At 50.4% G+C, this 19,546-nt stretch overlaps 1 protein-coding gene across 1 annotated transcript in view; it reads left to right on the top strand.

Moving 5' to 3' along the window:
• Positions 1-19,546, top strand: part of Gabbr2 (gamma-aminobutyric acid type B receptor subunit 2) — a 356,621-nt gene that overhangs the window by 212,647 nt on the left and 124,428 nt on the right. The window contains exon 7 of the mRNA XM_006973681.4: positions 6,928-7,164. Within this exon, the coding sequence (XP_006973743.2) occupies positions 6,928-7,164 (237 nt within the window). The remainder of the gene's footprint in view (positions 1-6,927; positions 7,165-19,546) is intronic.

Raw genomic sequence — 19,546 nt, 5'->3', positions numbered from 1 at the left:
TTCCTTCCTTCCTTCCTTCCTTCCTCCCTCCCTCCCTCCCTTCCTTCCTTTTCTTTCTTTCTTCTTTTTCCAGATAGTCTTGGCTCTGCTGCCCAGGATGACCTTGAACTCATAACTTTCCTGCCTCAGCCTCCTGCATGCTGGGATCCCAGGCGTGTGCCACCACCCCGAATCCCACTTGCTTGATATCTGAAGAGGTGTTCTTTGTTTTAAGAAGCTGTTCTTGTACTGCATGCTGTTCTCTGGTCTTTGTGTGGGCTCTTCTGTGGGCTCTTTGGTCTGACAGGAGTTTTTCATCACAACCCCAGAAGTCCAAACAGAAACTATTTAGCTTGGCGGGAGAATGGCACTGGAGTAAGGAATGCCCTTGTCCTTTGCTCTGTGAGGAGCTGCAGGGGTGAGAAGGAACAGACATGTTTCCAGTGGCTCTGCGAGGTCGTATAGCTTGCTGAAGGAGAGGTACGGGGAGATGGATGCCACCTTTGAACCCAGAGCCACCTCAGCTAGGAAGGGACTCAGAAAATACCGGGAACTTTCTATTGTGGAGTCCTAATAACAGTTGAAGGGGGGCCTCCATAGTTTGTGCAGGTTTCAAAGCTGTGATTTTTAAAAACTGCACACATCTGACTGGCCTCTCTCACTGACGTGGAAACACAGGCAGCCGTGGAATTCACATTTCACAAGCCACCCCAGGGACCAGCTTCACTGGAGTGTAGGAACCGGTGTAGGAAGTACGCCAATGAAGCCCTGTGAACCAGACGTCTCCCGGGGGAGATAGGCAGCGGAGCATGAAAGAGGGGACGTCCTTGTCCCCTCTCTTCTGTCAGCAAGGCTTGATTCTCCCAGGAAGCAATCCGTGACCACACCAACTTGAGGAAGGAAGGAAGAGGACAGTTTCTGTGGCTCACAGTTCCGGGTCGGTCGTCCCAGCAGAGTGGTCATGGTAACAGGAGTTTAAGGCAGCCGTTCACATTGCATCTACAGCCAGGAAGCAGACAGAGATGAACACTGGCGCTCAGTTCACTTCCTCCTTTTTACTCAGTCCAGGACCCCAGCCCATGGCATGGTGGCGCCCACTTCCCACCCCGGTTAACCCAATTTAGAAACTCCGGTATAAACGCGGGTGAGCCTACATCCTGTCAAGCAGACGATCTGTATTAACCATGCCAGCATGGTTGTGCTGGAATCACAGACTCACAGCATTGAGCCACCTGTTAGCTTTGCAAGCCCCTGCAGGCTAGCCTGGGAGTTCAACCACTCTTTATAACACCTTTTCAGAGGGAAAACATATTCCAAGCCCTAAAAACTGCCTCTCCAAACACTGAAATCCAGCTTGTGATTAAGGGGAACCATCTACGAAAAGTTATTTCTCAGAAACTTCTGGCACCTTGTGATAAACGTAACCTCTAGAAGAACAATAGCGAGGATTCCTTGGCAGCTTAACAGTAGAGACCAGCTTTAGGGCAGCTATTCCTTGTCTCTGGCAATCATGAGAACTTGTCCTCCGGATGGCTTGGCATCACTTGGGAGGAATGGTAAGTGGCCTGGGGTGTGACATAGTAAGAAACCAGCAAGACATACACCCAGTCCTACCCCAAGCCTCTGCTCACAGAAACACTGTGGACAGCCCGATCCTCCGTCCCCATGACCATGCTCCTGCTCCTCATCACCCAGAACAACAACAAAAGCAGAAAAGTAAAGTAGAAAAAAAATCGAGATTTGTAAGTGACTCACGTAAAAAGTAGACATAGAGGCTTGTGTTGGTCCCAAGGCCAAATCAAATACGTTATGTGATCTCAGTCCTTTTATGGTTCTTACACATGGGTGCACAGATACACATGCATAAATACACACACACACACACACACACACACACACACACACACACACACACACTACATCAAGAAAGTTAAACCGTGCAGGCAGTGACCTCCTGTGGAGGCCATCCTGGGCCTGTTCACCTCAGGCCTCCACCCACCCTGCAGTGGTCACTGTTCATTGCTGTGACCACATACCTGACAAGAAGCAGCTGAAGGAAGGAGATCCATTTTGCCTGACAGTTTGAGGGGATACAGTCCATCATGGTGGGGAGGCATTGCAGCCAGGGCGCTTGCGGCTATGGTGGTGGGGGCCTGTGGTCTTGCTTGTTCACATTTTGGCTACCAACCAGGAAACACAGAGAGAGACTTGGATTGAAAGTGGGCAATCCAAGTAACCCACAAAGCCCACCTCCTACCCATTCACTTCCTCCAGAGAAGCCCCGCCTCCCACAGTTTCCACAGCCTCCCCAAACAGAGCTGCCATCCGGGGACCGAGTGTCAAAGTCTGTGAATGAATGGGGACATTTTCTATCCGAACTGTAACAGCCTCTGACTTTTAGTGGATCCCAGACAGCTTAGGGTGCTGTCTAAACACATCATCTGACTGACCCATTGGATAGACTAAATGGGATTCTAGATGGATACTGCCATGGTCTAGACACATGTCCCCAAAGGCCGAGTGTTAAAGGCTTTGTCCCTGGGAGGGTACTATCAGTAAGTCGTAGAACCTTTAGGGCCTAGTTAGGTCCCTGGAGACCTGCCCTGGAGGGGAATTGTAGGACACAGGTCCTATCCTCTTCCTCCTTGCCCCCTGGGTCATGAGGTTAGTGGCTTTGTTGACCACGGTCCCTCTCCACCTGATGAGCTACCTCACCTCAAAACAAAAGTGGGGCCTGCCAGTCACCAGCTGAAACTTCCAAACTGAAGCAAAAGGAACATTTCTTCCCTGAAGGTTATGAGCTCAGATGTCATGTTATAGTCACAGGAAGCTGGCCAACCCTGGCACCCCACCTTCCGGTGCCTTCGTGTGCATCAGAGAACACATGAGGGAGGAAAGTCAGAAAGACAGAGGGTCTCATTCCTCTTCTGCTTTCGAGTTCCAGGATAGCCAGGGCTACACAGAGAAACCCTGCCTCAAGAAACAAAATAGTGATGATGCTGATGCTGATAATAATAATAGAGGGATGCACATCTAGGCAGCTTTTACATACTTTAAAAATATCCAAGAGCTAAATTAACAATCAGAATAGAGAATCTTAGTTTCTCTTCCAGTTACTGTGACAAAATAGCCCTTCGAAAGCCACTTAGAGGGAAAGGGTTTATCTCGGCCCACAGTCCCAGGTCACGGTCCATCACAGTGGGGAAGACACAGCAGCAGGAGCCGGAAGCAGCTGCCACATCACATTGCAGTCAGGAAAAGAGAGCAACGGACACACGTTCAGCTTATCCTCTCCATGTTATACAGTCCAGGATGACAGCCCAGGGAGTGCTCCCACCCCAGCTAAGATCCTCCCACACCCCCTCAGGCCTGCCCAGAGGCCCATTTGTCAGGTGATTCTAGATTTTGTCATGCTGCCAATTAACACTAACCATCACGTAGACCCAAATCACACTGAAAAAATATTAAAATAATCGGTGTATGATAGTCCAGGCCTGTAGCCCCGGCTACTTGGGAGGAGGAGATAAGAGGCTTTGCAAACTCAAGACCTGAGAGTGTGGCGGGATGGAGCGGGGCGGGCGTCACTGTGGTAAAGTGCCTGCCTGAAGATCAATACTCAGCAAACATTCCTGCGGTACAGATGAGTGTGCATGCACATGTGTGTGCGCGCTCACACACACACACGCACAGAGAACCAAGCAATAAAAACTGGGAAAACAGCAAGATGATTGAAAACAATCGTCTGAAAGATCAGGCCATCACAGCAGCAATGTGGTATAAAGAAGAAATTTACCTCAGAAGTAAAAACAACTTCTTGTCAATATTTGAAAGGAGATCATTCTACTAGAAAGAAAAATGCAAATTAAGAGAATATAATACTTTTTCTTGGCAAACTGACGATGTTTTTTCATTAAAACACCTATTATTGAGGATGCTGGGAAACGGGTGCCTTCATGCACAGGGGCATGGCGCATTTCAGTATCAGGAAGCATCATTTATCCCTGTGGTGTGTGCACAGGTGTGTCCCTGCATTTATCCCCATGGTGTGTGCACAGGTGTGTTCCTGTATTTATCCCTGTGGTGTGTGTACAGGTGTGTCCCTGCATTTAGCCTGTGGTGTGTGCACAGGTGTGTCCCTGCATTTATCCCTGTGGTGTGTGTACAGGTGTGTCCCTGCATTTATCCCTGTGGTGTGTGCACAGGTGTGTCCCTGCATTTAGCCTGTGGTGTATGCACAGGTGTGTCCCTGCATTTATCCCCGTGGTGTGTGCACAGGTGTGTCCCTGCATTTAGCCTGTGGTGTATGCACAGGTGTGTCCCTGCATTTAGCCTGTGGTGTGTGCACAGGTGTGTCCCTGCATTTAGCCTGTGGTGTGTGCACAGGTGTGTCCCTGCATTTATCCCTGTGGTGTGTGCACAGGTGTGTCCCTGCATTTAGCCCCGTGGTGTGTGCACAGGTGTGTCCCTGCATTTAGCCTGTGGTGTGTGCACAGGTGTGTCCCTGCATTTATCCCCATGGTGTGTGCACAGGTGTATCCCTGCATTTAGCCCTGTGGTGTGTGCACAGGTGTGTCCCTGCATTTAGCCTGTGGTGTGTACATGACATTTCCTTCATTTATCAGACAGCACATCTGAGTCCCATGTGTGTATCATGTGGTTCTGAGGACCACTCAGTGACTGAAGCACCCTATGTCTTGGCCTATGTCCTTATGCAGTGCTAGCACGAAAAAGCAGAGGCCAAACAACAGACCACACAGGAGTGGTAAGTGCTAGAAAGACTAGAGACTCCGGCTCAGGGCTGTTCCCGTGACGTGATGCTATGGCTGTGCAGCACTCCCAGTTGGGGGATTTTCTGATGGACACAACCAGTGCAAAAGCCCTGGGGCCCAAGGAAACTCCATCATCTAGGCACCTGGAAGGCTAGAAGAAGAGAGAGCACCTCATACCGGATAGCTCCCCAGGAGGAGAGAACTAGACCAGAGAAGGTGCTGGCACTTTGTAGCCGTGCCTGGAATGAGGTCAGGGCACACAGGGATGCGAGGTGATTCCCTGTGTGGGGTGTGGATGCAGAAGCTAAGCTGGCCCAAAGGCCTGGTGGCCCGGGAGCCAAAATCAGTTCTGCTTGGGTTTGGGGAGAGAAATAGGGAACTGATGGCTGAAGAAGAGTGACAGGTAGGGACATTGTGGGCTTTCAGAAGAGCCTGAGACTAGAGGGAGGAACATGGGCTCATGCTGGACATGCTCCACTTGGACAGACAGAAATCCTGCAGGGCCACAGCTGGAGGCACCTGGTCTGGGGTCCTGGACACCCGTCTGACTGACTCTACCAGAGATCCTACTTCTCAGTGTGGTGGGCTCCGTGCCTGTAAAACCCCTCGACCTTTGTGCGGATCCACCTTCCCTGCTTACTGGCCAGGGAGAGCTGAGCAAGCTTCCAGTGACCAATAACCTCATGGCCAGTGAGAAGCAACAAGATGGGGGCCATCCAACTTCACACACATCCTCACACACTTGTCCCAACCTCTGCGACTCTCGGCCCCTCAGGCTGTACTGGGCATCTCTAAGGGACCTTCTGAGTGTAACTGACAAGGAATCCATGGTTTCTGTGTGGTTTGGTCCCTCAGAGGGTTTTCCCAGATGGCTGTGATAACGCTTCCTGCTGAAGAGGTCGGAAAGAATTTGAGAAAGGTCTGTGGAGAGGCTGAGGTCAAAGGTTACCCGGTGACATCATATGGAAGGACAAACTCAGGCACTGGAGTAAAAGAACAATTTCAGGACTTTGTGGCCAATCAAGATGTTAATTATCACCAGTGGATTCTTTTATAAAATTCAGCAAGTAGTAGATGATCCGTGGTTGGTTCAGTGTCGAGCTCTTCACAGACCCTGGGGAGCTTTGAAGGGACAAGTAGAAGGTACAGATTACCCTTGCTTGGGTCTGCCTCAGGGGCTGTGGTCCTAGAGGGCCTTACAGGGTCCTGCGGGACTCAGAATCCACAGGGCTATGAATACAGAGCTAGAACCTTCTAGAATCTCAACCTGGCATATCCAGCCCGCATGCAGCCAAGGACAGCTATGAATGCAGCCCAACACAGAATCAGTCAGAAGCTTAATGCATTGAGAGGTTTTGCAATATTTTTTTGTGCCTCAATCACACATGGCTCTGGACTGTGAACTTCACAGTTGGCAGTATCCCATCAGAAGGTAAAATGTTGGACGTATCTTCTAGTCCATGCTCTGATTTCCTTGCCCATGTCCTAGAGCCATTTCCAGAGCCTAGGGACCTGTGGCCTTGCTCGGCTCCAGTTCTTAGGGGTGACCATCTCTCTGGTGGTTCAGAGGTCCCTGAGGCTGAGGGCAAAGGACAGAGAGAGCCCATGAGCTGCTGGCTGGAGGGGCTGGGGGGACTAGAGGGGCTGGACTGCCCAGCAAGGCTGGCTTTCCTCATGCACTGTCTGGCCAGAAGCTCTGAAGAGTCAGTCCCCAGTGCTGAGCTCAAACCCTGCCTTTCAGATCATTTGGAAGGTGTGTTTATTTTGGTGGGAAACTGAAAATAATTGAATGTTTTGTTGACTTGTATCTTCACTTTCTAAGCTTGGTAAGTGGGCCCAGGAGTTCTCCAGACGCAGGCCCTGCAAACATGGGGGGTGGGGCAGAGGGGAGGCGGTTTCCATGGTTAGGGTGTATTATACCCTCTGTTTGGTCTTCCAGACGGGCAGGGCTAGATCAACCCTGTCACTCACTGACTCTGTGACCTGAGCAAGTCAGGGTCCACTTCTGTAAAATGGAGACAGCAATGGCTGCCACCTTGGGAAATCACTGTGGAATTAGGTGATGGGATGGAAAGCGAGGCCTAGCGTTGTGACGGACCCACGGCGGACTCCGGAGAGTGTGAGTGTGCCTGGTGTCCCCGCTGTAACTTGGTGTCCCCTGCCCCTGTTGTTCTTCCAGACTCCGCAGCAATACGAGAGGGAATACAACAGCAAGCGCTCGGGCGTGGGGCCCAGCAAGTTCCACGGGTACGCCTACGATGGCATCTGGGTCATCGCCAAGACACTGCAGAGGGCCATGGAGACGCTGCATGCCAGCAGCAGGCACCAGCGGATCCAGGACTTCAACTACACAGACCACACGCTGGGCAGGATCATCCTCAACGCCATGAACGAAACCAACTTCTTCGGCGTCACGGTCAGTTCCCCAGCCTCCTGGGCTGTCTTCTTAGTGCCCTGGGGGTCCTGCAAGGCCAAAGGAGAGGCTGCGAAGCACCTGCTGTTGTGTGCTTTCTTCTCTGGGTAACTGAGGGAACCTCCTGGGAATACAGAAAGGAGGTGTGGGGTGGGTAGGCTCTTTCCCGGGGGAAGTACCTTCATGACTCACCCATCAGAAAGGATGGGTGTCTGCAAGGGTAGGTGCACTCTACCACCCCGCAGGTGGGGTGGGCCAAATTCAGGTTCAAACCCTGTGTCTTTACTTATCAGTGACCTTGAACTTCAGGCTTTTCATTCACAAAATGGAAACAATGCCTCTGTTTGTAAAGTAGTTGACAAAGATGAGTCCTTGCGTTGGGCCTGGAGGTGCAGCCCTATAATCCCAGCTATTTGAGAGGCTGGGGCAAGAAGGTCTCAAGTTCAAGGCCAGCCTGACCAGCTCAGTGAGACCATTGCAAAACTGAAAGCAAAAAGAGTCCTGAGGACATGGCTCTGGGGCTGAATGCTTGCCCAACATCCCCAGGGCCCCTGCTCCCCAGTCTCCAGTACAGGACGGTAAAAGTCCTTGGTGTGGCACCTGCTAATATTGATTGAGAGGATTATCCGATCTGAGCTCAAGTTTTTCTCTGGGGAAATGCAGATGGTAATACATGCCTTGCATGCACATTGGGAAATTAGCACTGATAATACTCAATAGTTCCTGAACACTCACCCAGGGGCTCCATGCCATCCCTGGACCCTGGAAGTTGCATAGCTCCTACTCCATCATGTATGTCCGGTGCTGGAATCCAAGAAATGCCAACTCTTGCTACTGTCCCTAACGGTCCTATTGTGTCTCTATGCCGCATGAGACCAGATGCTGTGCTATACCTGGTAAAATGAGCAGCCCTGAGCTCAGGGCTTTGATGTAGACAGCCAACCAGAGGAGGAACTGGGACTTGAGTGTGGGTCTAGGTCTTCATGTCTGCACAGCACTGCCTTCTGGAGATGGACATGATTGTAGGGCGTCTCTTGGTATTCTGTCGGCCTCTTGGCTTCCTAGCAAACACAGGAACTTTGCCTGAAGTGGGGCGGGGAGTGAGTGGTCTAAGTGCCGTCCTGGGTCGTCAAATTCAGAATCGATTAGAGATCGGTCCACCATGGGGCTGTACAATGAGAAGAGAGGATTGATGTAGTTCTTAAACATTGGGTTTGGAAGATGTTTTCAGCTGCTGGCGTGGCGGTGTGGCAGGCAGGTCTTGCAGGAGCTGAGAGTGTATGCAGTGGTGTAGATCCAGGGGTGGGACCCGAACAATGCTGTCATGGAAAAGTTAAAAGCATTTGGCACAGGGGAGAACTCCACCAGCCTGCAAGGATGTCCTTGACGTTTGTGGAAAATTCAGGGACGGCTTCTCAGAAGAGGCAGCATTCGAGCTTGGCCTCGAGGAGTACACAAGCACTAAGGCACTCTAGGCTGGCTGGCCAGGTGGCAGCTGAGTGAGAGGGAGGGTGCGGATTGGTAGGGGGGGGGGGAGGTACAGTCATCTGAGACAGGACCTTGAGTGGGGGGATGGCAGGACTGGGGAGGTAAGTTAGGACTCAACTCAAGAGTGATGAGCAAAGGACTCTCCCTGGCCAGCCAGTCTGGGTGTGGTCAGCCTCACCCGAGCATTTGTTAGACTCACTGACTGGGTTTCTAGACCCTGGGTCCTTAACCAACCCTCCAGGTGATTCTAATGCAGTGGCTCAGCAGCCACTCCCCCGCTGGAGGGGAGGCTCTGAGTTTGCTGAAGGGAAGTAGGTTTCCAAAATCCACAGGTAGAAGGATCTAAATGCAGACATCCCCTCCCACAGTCAGATGTGAAGGCTCTGTGCAGCTGTTGGCCAAGTACGTTTTTTCACAGCGCAGCCTAGATTCAGACTGGAAGCTGCAGCCGCTTGCCTCACCCTGTGCTGAAAGAGGTGCCTTTATCCTCAGAGCACCTCACAAACACACTCAGACCCCGTCACCTCAAACTTACTAAAATCCAGGCACGGTGGCACAGAGCTGCAACCCAAGCACTTCGGGGGTGGCGGTAGGAGGATTTCGAACTTGAGACCAGCCTGAGCTACGTAGGGAGAGCCTGAAACATGTTGAAAGAACGAGGGTTTCCGGCCTGGGGGTGAGGCTCAGCTGGTACAGCGGTCACCCAGTGTGAATAAAGCCCCAAGTTCAAACCTCAGCATCGCGTCTGTCACACATAGTGGCACAGACCTGCAATCACAACACCAGGGGGTTAGTGGCAGAAGGACCAGAAGTTCGAGGTCATTCCTGGCTACATACCAAGTTCAGGTCTAGCCTGGGGTATATGAGCTTCTGGGCTGGCAGAGGAACCTCTCCCCACAGCCTCCCCTGCCAGTCACAACACTCGGGTCTGCTCCCCTCACCGTACACATTCTCTGCTCGCCCTGGGAGAGGAAGGACGGGCAGGGCTGGTCACCTGCCCTCCGCTTTGCTTCTTGTTGGTGGGATGCGTTCACGACAGACAGTGCTGCCTGGCTGATGGAGCGCCGCCGAAGCCTTTGGCTGCATCCCTAAGCCCAGAGGCCAGCCCTTTGCCTGGCGCCCGACGCCTGGCGCGGCTTCGCAGGAGCTCATTTATAACCCCTGCAAAGTGTACCCTGTCATCTAAGCCAAATAATCACTACTTGATGAGCAATTAGCTAAGACGGGCTAAAATGCTTTCCAGGGCCCGAAGATGAATTTCTTACTAATGGGAAATTCCTTGACACCTGCACCAGTCTGAGTCATAATTCAGCGAATGGCAGACCTGTACACACTCTTAAAACTCCGCAGAGCCAACCCCCTCATGTTATCAGGGACGCTGATCTAAGAGGGGGGTCACGACTCCCTCAGGGTCTCCAGCACCAACGCTTGGCAGAGCCCCAACTTCAGGCAGGCCCACCATGCCTCCACCAACCCCACCCACTGTCCCTGCAGCCCTCGGGAGTCCCCTTCAGCCAGGAAAGGCTGCAGAGAGAATCCGTTTGGCCCTTGGTTCTAGCTTCCACTTGTCCCTTTACGGCATGTTAAGATGCACCTGGCTCTGGGTTGCAGACAGGTCTCATTAAAATTATCTTTGGATTGCTGAAAATGCGATATCCTTCGACACAGTAAGTGCCCTTGTGGCCCAGGGAGGCCGCAGAAGGCCAACTTCAGCTGTCGGTGTGGATGGAGGGCACAAGTGGAAAGAGATGGAAGCACTTGGCGTTCACTGAAGCGTCTCCATTGCTCTCGCCGTCCACGTTTCTCAGGCAGTCACTTTATTCTGGGTCGCCCTCGTTCAGCGTGTTTACTATACAGAAAATCGTTTAAGTGCATTAAATTAATTATATCCGTGACTCAATTGATTCGGCGTGTGCAGTCTGCTGGGAGCTGGGCCTGGGTGCCTAGCTGGCATGTTGGAGAAGAAATTCCTTCTCTAAATCTCATAGCGAAGATCCAGCTTAGCCTGAGGCAGAGCTCCATTGCATCTCTTTGGGGACTGGAATCCACAAAAAAATGGAGATCTATGCCCCTGCTGCACGCCAAAGACGCAGGCATGCTGTACACCTCTGGCTTCTGGGGACACAGTGTGGTGTTCAGGCCTGTAAGGGCCTCACAGTCAGGAATCCCAGGATTCTTCCTCACCTAGAACCTCCCCCTGCCAAGCAGGTATGGGGAGTGAATCCCAGGCTGGAATCCCCTGCTTGGGTCGCAGAAGCTCAGAGAGTGCCCCAGTCAGTTTTCTGAAAGTGAGAGGATGTTAGAGCATGATTTCTGCCCAAACTTGAGGCCCTTCCAGGAGCTTTGTTAAAATTCACAATCTGAGCAAGGACGCCAGTGTGGATGGGGAGGGGTGACGCATGAGGCCTCCACCATGCACAAAGAGCTACAGGCAACTAAGGGATGCTGGGAGTGGGAGGAATAGTCTTCCCCGGGGAAGGGCACACCAATTGGTTGTTGCGGTGGTTTGAATGAGAATGACCTCCACAGGCTCACATATTTGGATGTTTGGTCCCCAGTTAGTGGAACTGTTTGGGAAGGTTTAGGAGCCGTGGCCTTATTGGAGGAGGTGTGTCACTGTGGATGGGCTTTGAGGTTTCAAACGCCCAGGACACTTCCAGTTAGTGCCCCACCCCCCACCCCACCTCATGCTTGCAGGTCAGATGTGAGCTCTCGGCTGCTGCTCCAGTGCCACGCCTGCCTGCCTGCCGCCATGCCTCCCACCATGACTGTCAAGGACTCTAACCCTCCCAGATCATGATCTCCACATTAAATACTTCCTTTTATAAGTTTCCTTGGTCGTGGTGTTCTGTTATGTCAATAGGAAAGTAACTAAGACAATTACCCAATACCAAATGGATGTGGCATGGGAGGAGCCTGTGGGACCTGGGAAGGGAGGGTGGGGCCTGGTGGAGCCTAGAGGTTGGCCATTGTGTAGCCAAGAGTGGCCAGACTAGGTCAGGGTGCGAGATGTGGAACCTGGGCTAGATCTGGGGGTTTGGAGGGTGCGTGGAGGGGATGATCAGGCAGACTGACAAGCTAGATCCTGGAGGACGCACAGCATCTGGCTGGGTAGACAGACTGGATGTTCTATGAAGGGATCTGGTGAGGGAGGCTGGCTTAGCCATGAATACATACATAAAATAACGTTATGCAGACTGAGCAGGTTGTATTTATATGTATATGATGTCACATCAATTTAAAAGGGGCCATAAAAAAAAAATTCAAGTGCCAAGCAATGCAACGCCCAGAACTTCTCATTCACTGGTCTCTCAGTAAGGGCCCATGTCTTGGTCACTGTTCTATTGCTGTGAGGAGACACCATGACCAAGGTAACAATTATAGAAGAAAGCATTTAATTGAGGGCTCATTTACAGTTTCAGAGGGCTAGTCCATTATCATAGCAGGGAGCATGGTGGCGTGCAGGCAGACATAGCCCTGGAGCTGAGAGCTTTATATCCTGATCCACAGGCAGAGGGAGAGAGTCTGGGTCTGGTACGGACTTCTGAAACCTCAAAGCGACATAATTCCTCCACCAGGTCCACACCTCCTAGTCCTTCCAATCCTTTCAAACAGTTCCACTCCCTGGTAACTAAGTTTTCAAATATATGAGCCTATGGGGGCCGTTCTTACTCAACCACCACATTTCACACATAGGCCTGTCTTAGTTGGGGTTACTATTGCTGAGATTAAAAGATCCTTCAAATTAATCTTTGTGTAAGTGTTGGTGGAGGCATGTGTTTGCATAGATGCGGGTGTATGGGTGTGCACACACGTGTGTGAAGACCAGAAGTCAATCTCAGGTGTCATGACTTAGGATCGTTCTACCTTGTTTTTTAAGATAGGGTATTTCGTTGGCCTGAAGATTCCTGATCATGCTAGACAGGCTGGCCCGTGAGCCCCAGGGGTCTGCCTGTCTGTGTCCCCAGTGCTGGGATTATGTGTGTTCCATGATACCCAACTTTTTACGTGGGTGCTGGTGATTGAACATGGGTCCTATGCTTACATGGCAAGAGCCTTATCAATTGAGCCTTCTCCCTGGCCTCCTTTCTGGTTATTCTTTACAACTCATCATATTTAATCAGTGGTACCTATGACGTGCGGTAGCCCAAGTAAAGAGGACAGCTTGGGAAAAGCAACAGATTCCCCCCTAGAGAGATGCAGAGTGGCCTCAAACTACCTGTCATCCCATGCCACTGTGGCCCAGCTGTCATCCTGAAGTTGAGGAGTTCATTTTCTATCCAGAAACCTTCACACACACACACACACACCACTCAGTGTACACATGTTCAGACATATACGCAAGTCCACACTGACACCTACCCTCATGCATGTACATAGATATACATGCATAGATATATGCACACATCACAGATGCACATATGCACAGACATCTAAATACCATCTCTGAGCTAGCCCATCTCTCCTGTGTGATCCTGTTTCATTTTCTAATACAGAACCTACATATCTGTGTCCTGTATTTGACGCCCTCATTCAGCCCAGAGGCATGGTTTGCTTGTGTTTTAACCCATTTGACTGAGACAAGAAACAGCCTCAGAAATTCCATCCACCTGAGACTTGATGGCTTGGGGACTGTCTTTCAGCCAGTCCTGACTCTGTCCCACCACTATATGATCCAGCTCAGTTCTTGGACTCCTGCTCCAGACCTTGCCTGAAGCTCTGCAGTATGATGAGTTCACTGTGTCGCCTAGAAAATCAACCTCCCAGGGACCTGGCTCACTCCTGAGCCACTCACTGTGTCCCATCCTAGGGTCCCTCTCAGAAGCCTCCTTGGCCAAGACTGAGAAGGAACAAAAAAATCCTCCCAGAACGCCCCCTGCCCCCCATTGGTCCCTGGCATCCTGGACTATATTGTCACAGTGGAACAGGGACTCACACACACTTGATGGAGGAGGCAACCTTGGGAACCAGTCTCTCCCTGTCCATGCTGTTGAACCAGCCACCCTCCAACGCAAGACACAAGTCACTGCCTAGAACAGCCCCTACAGTCTGGAACCGGAACTGTAGCCACAAAGTCAAAGGGACTGCAGTGTAAGTACCTGGCAGAGCTAGGTGACCTGAGAAGATAGTCACTGTCTGGGCCTCAATGTTCTCATCTGCAGAATGGAAGTATGTCCTACTTTGTAATGTTCTCACGTGAAATCACATTAGTGTTCAGTGCCCGCCGATGGCATCATTCTTACTGCAGTTTTTGTTAGGGACACTGTGTTCTGAGAGAGACAGAGCACACAGTGAGTCACGGTGTATCCAGGAGGGCACACTTCACATACCTAAACTCATTCCATCCCCTCAATGACAAGCCCATCTAATCACCGTTGTTAAGGCTAGAGTGGTCAGTTTCAAAACAGAGCCAAACGAAGTCTGCCTGTGAGTGACGTGATTGTGCGCTCTCTGCTGTTCCCTCGCTCCAGGAATTTGAGTTGAGGTGGGAAGGCAGTTGTCACCATCCTGCCTCCTGTCTGGCTCTACGCCACTCCAGCTCCAGCTGCCCTTAGAATTACCACTTAGCATTATGCACAAGACTAATCACACAGGTGCTGTCGGCACCCCACCCAGGTCCTCCGGGATCCCTTGGAAAGGTTTGGCTGGGTTAGCCCATCCCCCCAATGCCACAGGTGCCTGACTAATAGTTCCCACCTGGGAGCCTCAGGGCTCAGAGCCTGGGAGTCCCATCTTTCCTGGAGCAGGGATGAGAAGCACACCGCCCTCTGATTTGGCCCCCTTCTGCAGAGAACACATCTTTAGCATGTCACTTCCGTATGCTTCTGGGGGACCCAACCTAAGACTGCCAGGTGTTTCTATGGGAAAATCAAGTCTTTCCCAGAAAGAAGTCTTACTGTAACCTAATTGGTACCTTGGGTCTTCCTCCATGCCTTCCCCGACCTGAGAAGGGAACTCAGGAAGGCTCCCTCCTACTCAGTCTGCACATCCCCTTGGTGTCCCTGCCTAGTATCCCCAGCCTCAGCTGAGTCTCCTCTGATAGGTCAACATCTCTGGCCTCTCTGGGCTACTCAGGTGCCAGCCCGCTTCGTGTCCATGTCCCCAAGCCGCCCACTGGACGGCACACCTCGGGCAGGCTCAGCCATCAGTGCTTCCTCCAGTCACTTGGCTAATTGAGAAATCTAACAGCACTGCCTCACCCTGGCTAATTGAGAAATCTAACAGCACTGCCTCACCCGTGCCTTCCGAGCCTCTGGACATGAAACACCGTTTTCAACCCAGCCACTAACCAGAGCTGACAGTAGACAGGTCACCGGGACTTGAAGTTCATTGGCATTCATGGATCCATCAAGAGCAATTCCCAAATTCCTGCTGTGACACAGTGTCAGGAATCCATCCGAGTCGTGAGGCCTCCCCTTCCCCAGGCTCTCGTTGCTCCTATGGGTGTCTTCCTGGGGCTCAGACCCCAGGCCTGATCTGGAGGAGATGCAGTCCTCTTGCCTTGCAAATTCATACCAGCAAGAACATTTTCCGGGCGGTAATTGTCAGCGATAAACAGTGTAATAATAACTGAAGTCACCCTTCCTCTAATGCAGTCGTACTGTCTAGGAACTGACCCCCACTGCAGCTGGGCAGCACCCCAGTTCTGGACACGTCACACCAGGAGATGTGAGACCACACAGGGTCTCTCTCTCTCTCTCTCTCTCTCTCTCTCTCTCTATATATATATATATATATATATATATATATATATATGTGTGTGTGTGTGTGTGTGTGTGTGTAAATATATATGTATATATACATATATATATATAGAGAGAGAGTGCCTATATATATATGCTCTGTATATATATACACAGAGCCTAGTATACTGTGCTGGTGGCTGACAGCACCTGGCCTCCCTTTCATGTCCTATGTCCCGACCCTCTTGTCACCTTCCTAGCCAGGACTTTCCTGATGCCCCATGTGGAGCTGCTCTTCCTTCTGCCATCCACTCACTGCCCCACGCCGTGTCCTTGTCCACAGTGGCTCCCATCCGATACACAACATAGCTCGCTTAGTTATTGCCTGCTTAGCTTCTGCAATACCTTAGACATGGGACGTAGGAGAGGTCTGCTAAACAGTACCTGAGTGAATGGGTGAAGTAATGAATGCTCCTATTAGAGATTAAAGAAAGACGCCCAGCACACGTAAGTGGTCTGCCCAGACTGCACAGGTGGTGAGGAGAGGTTAGTCTAGGCTACCCATCTGGTTGACGCAGATGATGTTCCCAGCATTCCCAGCTCCTCTTACAAGCTCACCTTGGCCAAGCAGGAGGCAGGAGTAATATATGGTTTTGCCTATAAGATACCTGGTCTGAACAACCAGGTAAGCCGTATAGGAGGTAGGGAATAACCCCATCCCATATAAGTAGTGGAGGGTAATATGGTTCCAGCGCACATTGTTGAGATGTAAGCCTGCCTCCTCCCTCAGTGAGCCCGTGAGCCCATAAAAGTGGTGTAGGTATAGTCTTTGTGCCTTTGAGTGAGCCCTGGCTCTTAGTCTATGAAATGAATGTTTGTTGATTGAATAAATAATCATAGTGCAGGAGGCTGGTAAACCCAACTCAGAACTACATCTCAGGTTTCTCATTCCAAAAACAGAGTCCTTGGGCTGGGGAGGTGGCTCAGTGGGTAAAGTGTCATGCAAGCACAGGGACCTGAGTTTGAATCCCCAGAACCCACGTGAAGCCGGATGCAGGATCACACGTCTGCTGTCCCAGTGCTTCTACGGTGATATAAGAGGCGGAGATAGGGGAATCACTAGCTCATGGGCCAGCTAGCCTGGCCTGTTGAACAAGAGACTCTGCCTCCAGCAATGTGGAAAGAAGACCAATGCCTGAGGATGTCCTCTGACCTCCACACATGCATGGTGACATGTGTGTGCATCCACGCGCGGGCGCACACAAGTGATTTTTTTTTTAAAACAGTGAAAACCCCAGAGGTCTCGAAACCTTGTGTCTGAGACGTTGATGCAAACGCAATTACACTTGAGTGCAGACAACACACAGCTCAGAAATCCACCGCCTCCCACCTCTGCTGTCAGACGCATTTGAGAGATCCAAACAGTGCGGCTTAGCAATTTGTGGGAATTGATGCCTGGCCCGCCAAAGCTTTCGAGTTTCACTTCCTCAAGGCAGGGGAGAAAATTACCTAGTTTTTTAAACAAAAAAAACAGCATGGGGGAGTGTATCGTTTTGAACTTCAGTGGCCGCCCTGAGCACAGGCAGTCTGGTCCCAGAGAGAAGCCGACCATGAACCCCGGAAGGAGCCGGGAACATGGCGGCCACAGTAGCGCTTGCTGTAACAACAGGTGGAAGATGATAGGAGAGCTGAGTGCTTGCTCTGTGCTAGGTACTGTGCTTAGTTTTCTACTGCGTTTCATTCCCTATTGTAGACTGACTTGTCTCCCCAGACCCCAGATTTATGTTGGATTCCTAACCCCGAGGGTCTTGGAATGTTGCAGGTGCAGTTGGTCATGGTCACACTGGATAATGACATAACCAATGTCCTTATAAAATGGGGAGTTGAGACAGGCACACAGGCAGGGGAAGGCCCAGGGCAGAAGAAGATAGAGGGATGATACTTAAAAGACCCATGAGACACCAAAGACAGCCAGCAGGCCACCAAGAGTCAGGAGGCAGGCACTTCGTCCTCCCCCGCAGGCCTTGGAAGCAATCAGCCTACCTGCAACAACCTTTGGCCTCCAGGAATGGGGTACCGTGTGCTGCTGTTCTGCAAGCCTCCCAGTTCTGGGGTCTTCGTTTGAAACTAGTAAGGCCCCACAAAGTAGACACTAGCAACAGTTTGTGAGAAAACGGAGAGGTTAATTAATGTCCTACAGTCAAGAGCTGGTGAGAGGAGAAGCTAGGATTTGAACCTAGGCTGTCTACCTTTCAACACTTTTAACTTGCTTTCTACATCTCTAGAAACTCCCTTCCTTTAGGGGGCAAAAAAAAAGTTGCACTCAAAAAATGAAGCTGAAATAAACCAGCAAGTCCTCCACAGCACACTTTCCACGGGGGGAAACTGTGGCCCTTGGGGAATCAGCATGGGAGGACTCTGCCCTTGTTTTTTTTTTTTTTTTTTTTTTTTTTTTTTTTTTTTTTTTTTTAGGGCAGCCACTTCTCTGAAGACCCTTAATCTTTTTTTTTTTTTCCTTTTTAGAGAAGGTCCCATGTGTCCCAGGCTGATCTACTCAGTAGGTAACCAAAGATGACTTTGAACTTCTGATCCTTCTGCCTCTGCCTCCCCAAGTGCCAGGATCACAGGTACACACCATGCTTGTTTTCACTTGGGCATCAGACCCAGGGTGAGCAGGTTTGCACTGTGCTCTTTTCCTGCCTCTCTGCACCCCCAAGCTTGGCTTCTTATTTCTTTGTGTCCTTAAGAATAACACCCATGGATTGCTTTTGCCCAAGGAGTGCGTCCATTGCAGAAGGCAAGTCCAGACCACTATCAAAATGACCCCAAAGCCAGCCTGACACCGTTATTCACTGGACACTTCATACTAAGACACAATTCTCTTCTATCCCCTTACTATTTGTTTTCACCTATCAAATCATGACCACGCTACTCCATCTTTTTAATTCTCACTTCAACGTGACAGAATAAGCACAGCATAAACTCAGCTGTGTGTGCCCTCAGCTTAGCCCGTACCATTCAATGGCATGCAATGCATTGAATGCACACTGCTGGGCTGTCACCACCACCTACCTCCAGCACTCCCCCAGCATGATGGCTAGAAGCAGGTGCCACAGACACACAGGCTCCCTGTTAGGAAGGGTCATTTTAAGTCTTTTGTTTTGTGATGCTGGGGACCAAGCCTTAGCTGCTAGCCAAGCATCTTATCGCTAAGCTCTACCCCATCCCTCGGTGGAGGCTATTCTGCAGTTGTTCAGGTATATGAGGGATTTTTGTGTGGTTTTGTGGGCAAGCTGGTTGTACTTAGCTGTGTGTTTATTTTAACCATATCTTAAAGATCCCATAAGTGGTTTGCTAACTAACTTTAGAGAGAAATTATGGCCCTCGCAGCCTAACCCCAGCAAACATAAAGTGTCCTCTGATAATCCAGAGATCTCTGCAAAAGCACCTAGAATGTATGCTGGCTTTTGTTGTTTTGTTTTGTTTCTGAGACAGGGTTTCACATTTCCTAGGCTGGCTTCAAACTTGCTATGTAACCCAAGGATAATGGTGCATTACACTACTGTCCAATTTATGGGGTGCTAAGAAGCAAATCCAGGGTTTCATACCTGTGAGAAGCGCTCTAACTGAGTTACATCCCAAGCTCTAAAATGTATGTTTTAAAAGAGTGAGAATATGAAGCTAGAGGGATGACTCAGCAGCTAAGAGCACTTAATGCTTTTCCAGAGAATCTGAGTTTTGTTCCTAGCACCCATGTTGAGCTCACAACTGTCTGTAACTCCAGCTCCTAAGGATTTGATGCCCTCTTCTGGCCATCATGAGTACCTACACTGCACATGCATACAGACAGACAGACAGACAGACACACACACACACACACACACACACACACACACACACACACAAATAAGATAAATATTTAAAAAAATAAAATAAAATAAAACAAGTGAAGCCTGGTATGGTAGAGCATGCCTTTAATCCGAGCACTTAGGAGGCAGCGACAGGTGGTCTATGTAGCATGTCCTAGGCCCGTCATGCCTATATAGAAAGACCCTCTCTGTCTCTCTCTGTCTCTGTCTCTGTCTCTGTCTCTCTCTCTCTCTCACACACACACACACACACACATACACACACAGAGAAAAAAATATCAACCTTGAACAAATTTTTAAGCAAATATAATGAAGCATCATTGATAGCCCACTGCTGTGGGAGAC

This window comes from Peromyscus maniculatus, chromosome 2, assembly GCF_049852395.1.
Source record: "Peromyscus maniculatus bairdii isolate BWxNUB_F1_BW_parent chromosome 2, HU_Pman_BW_mat_3.1, whole genome shotgun sequence".
In the NCBI taxonomy this organism is placed as follows: Eukaryota; Metazoa; Chordata; class Mammalia; order Rodentia; family Cricetidae; genus Peromyscus; species Peromyscus maniculatus.
The sequence above is the reverse complement of the archived record's forward strand: the minus strand, read 5'-3'. Positions and strand labels throughout refer to the sequence as shown.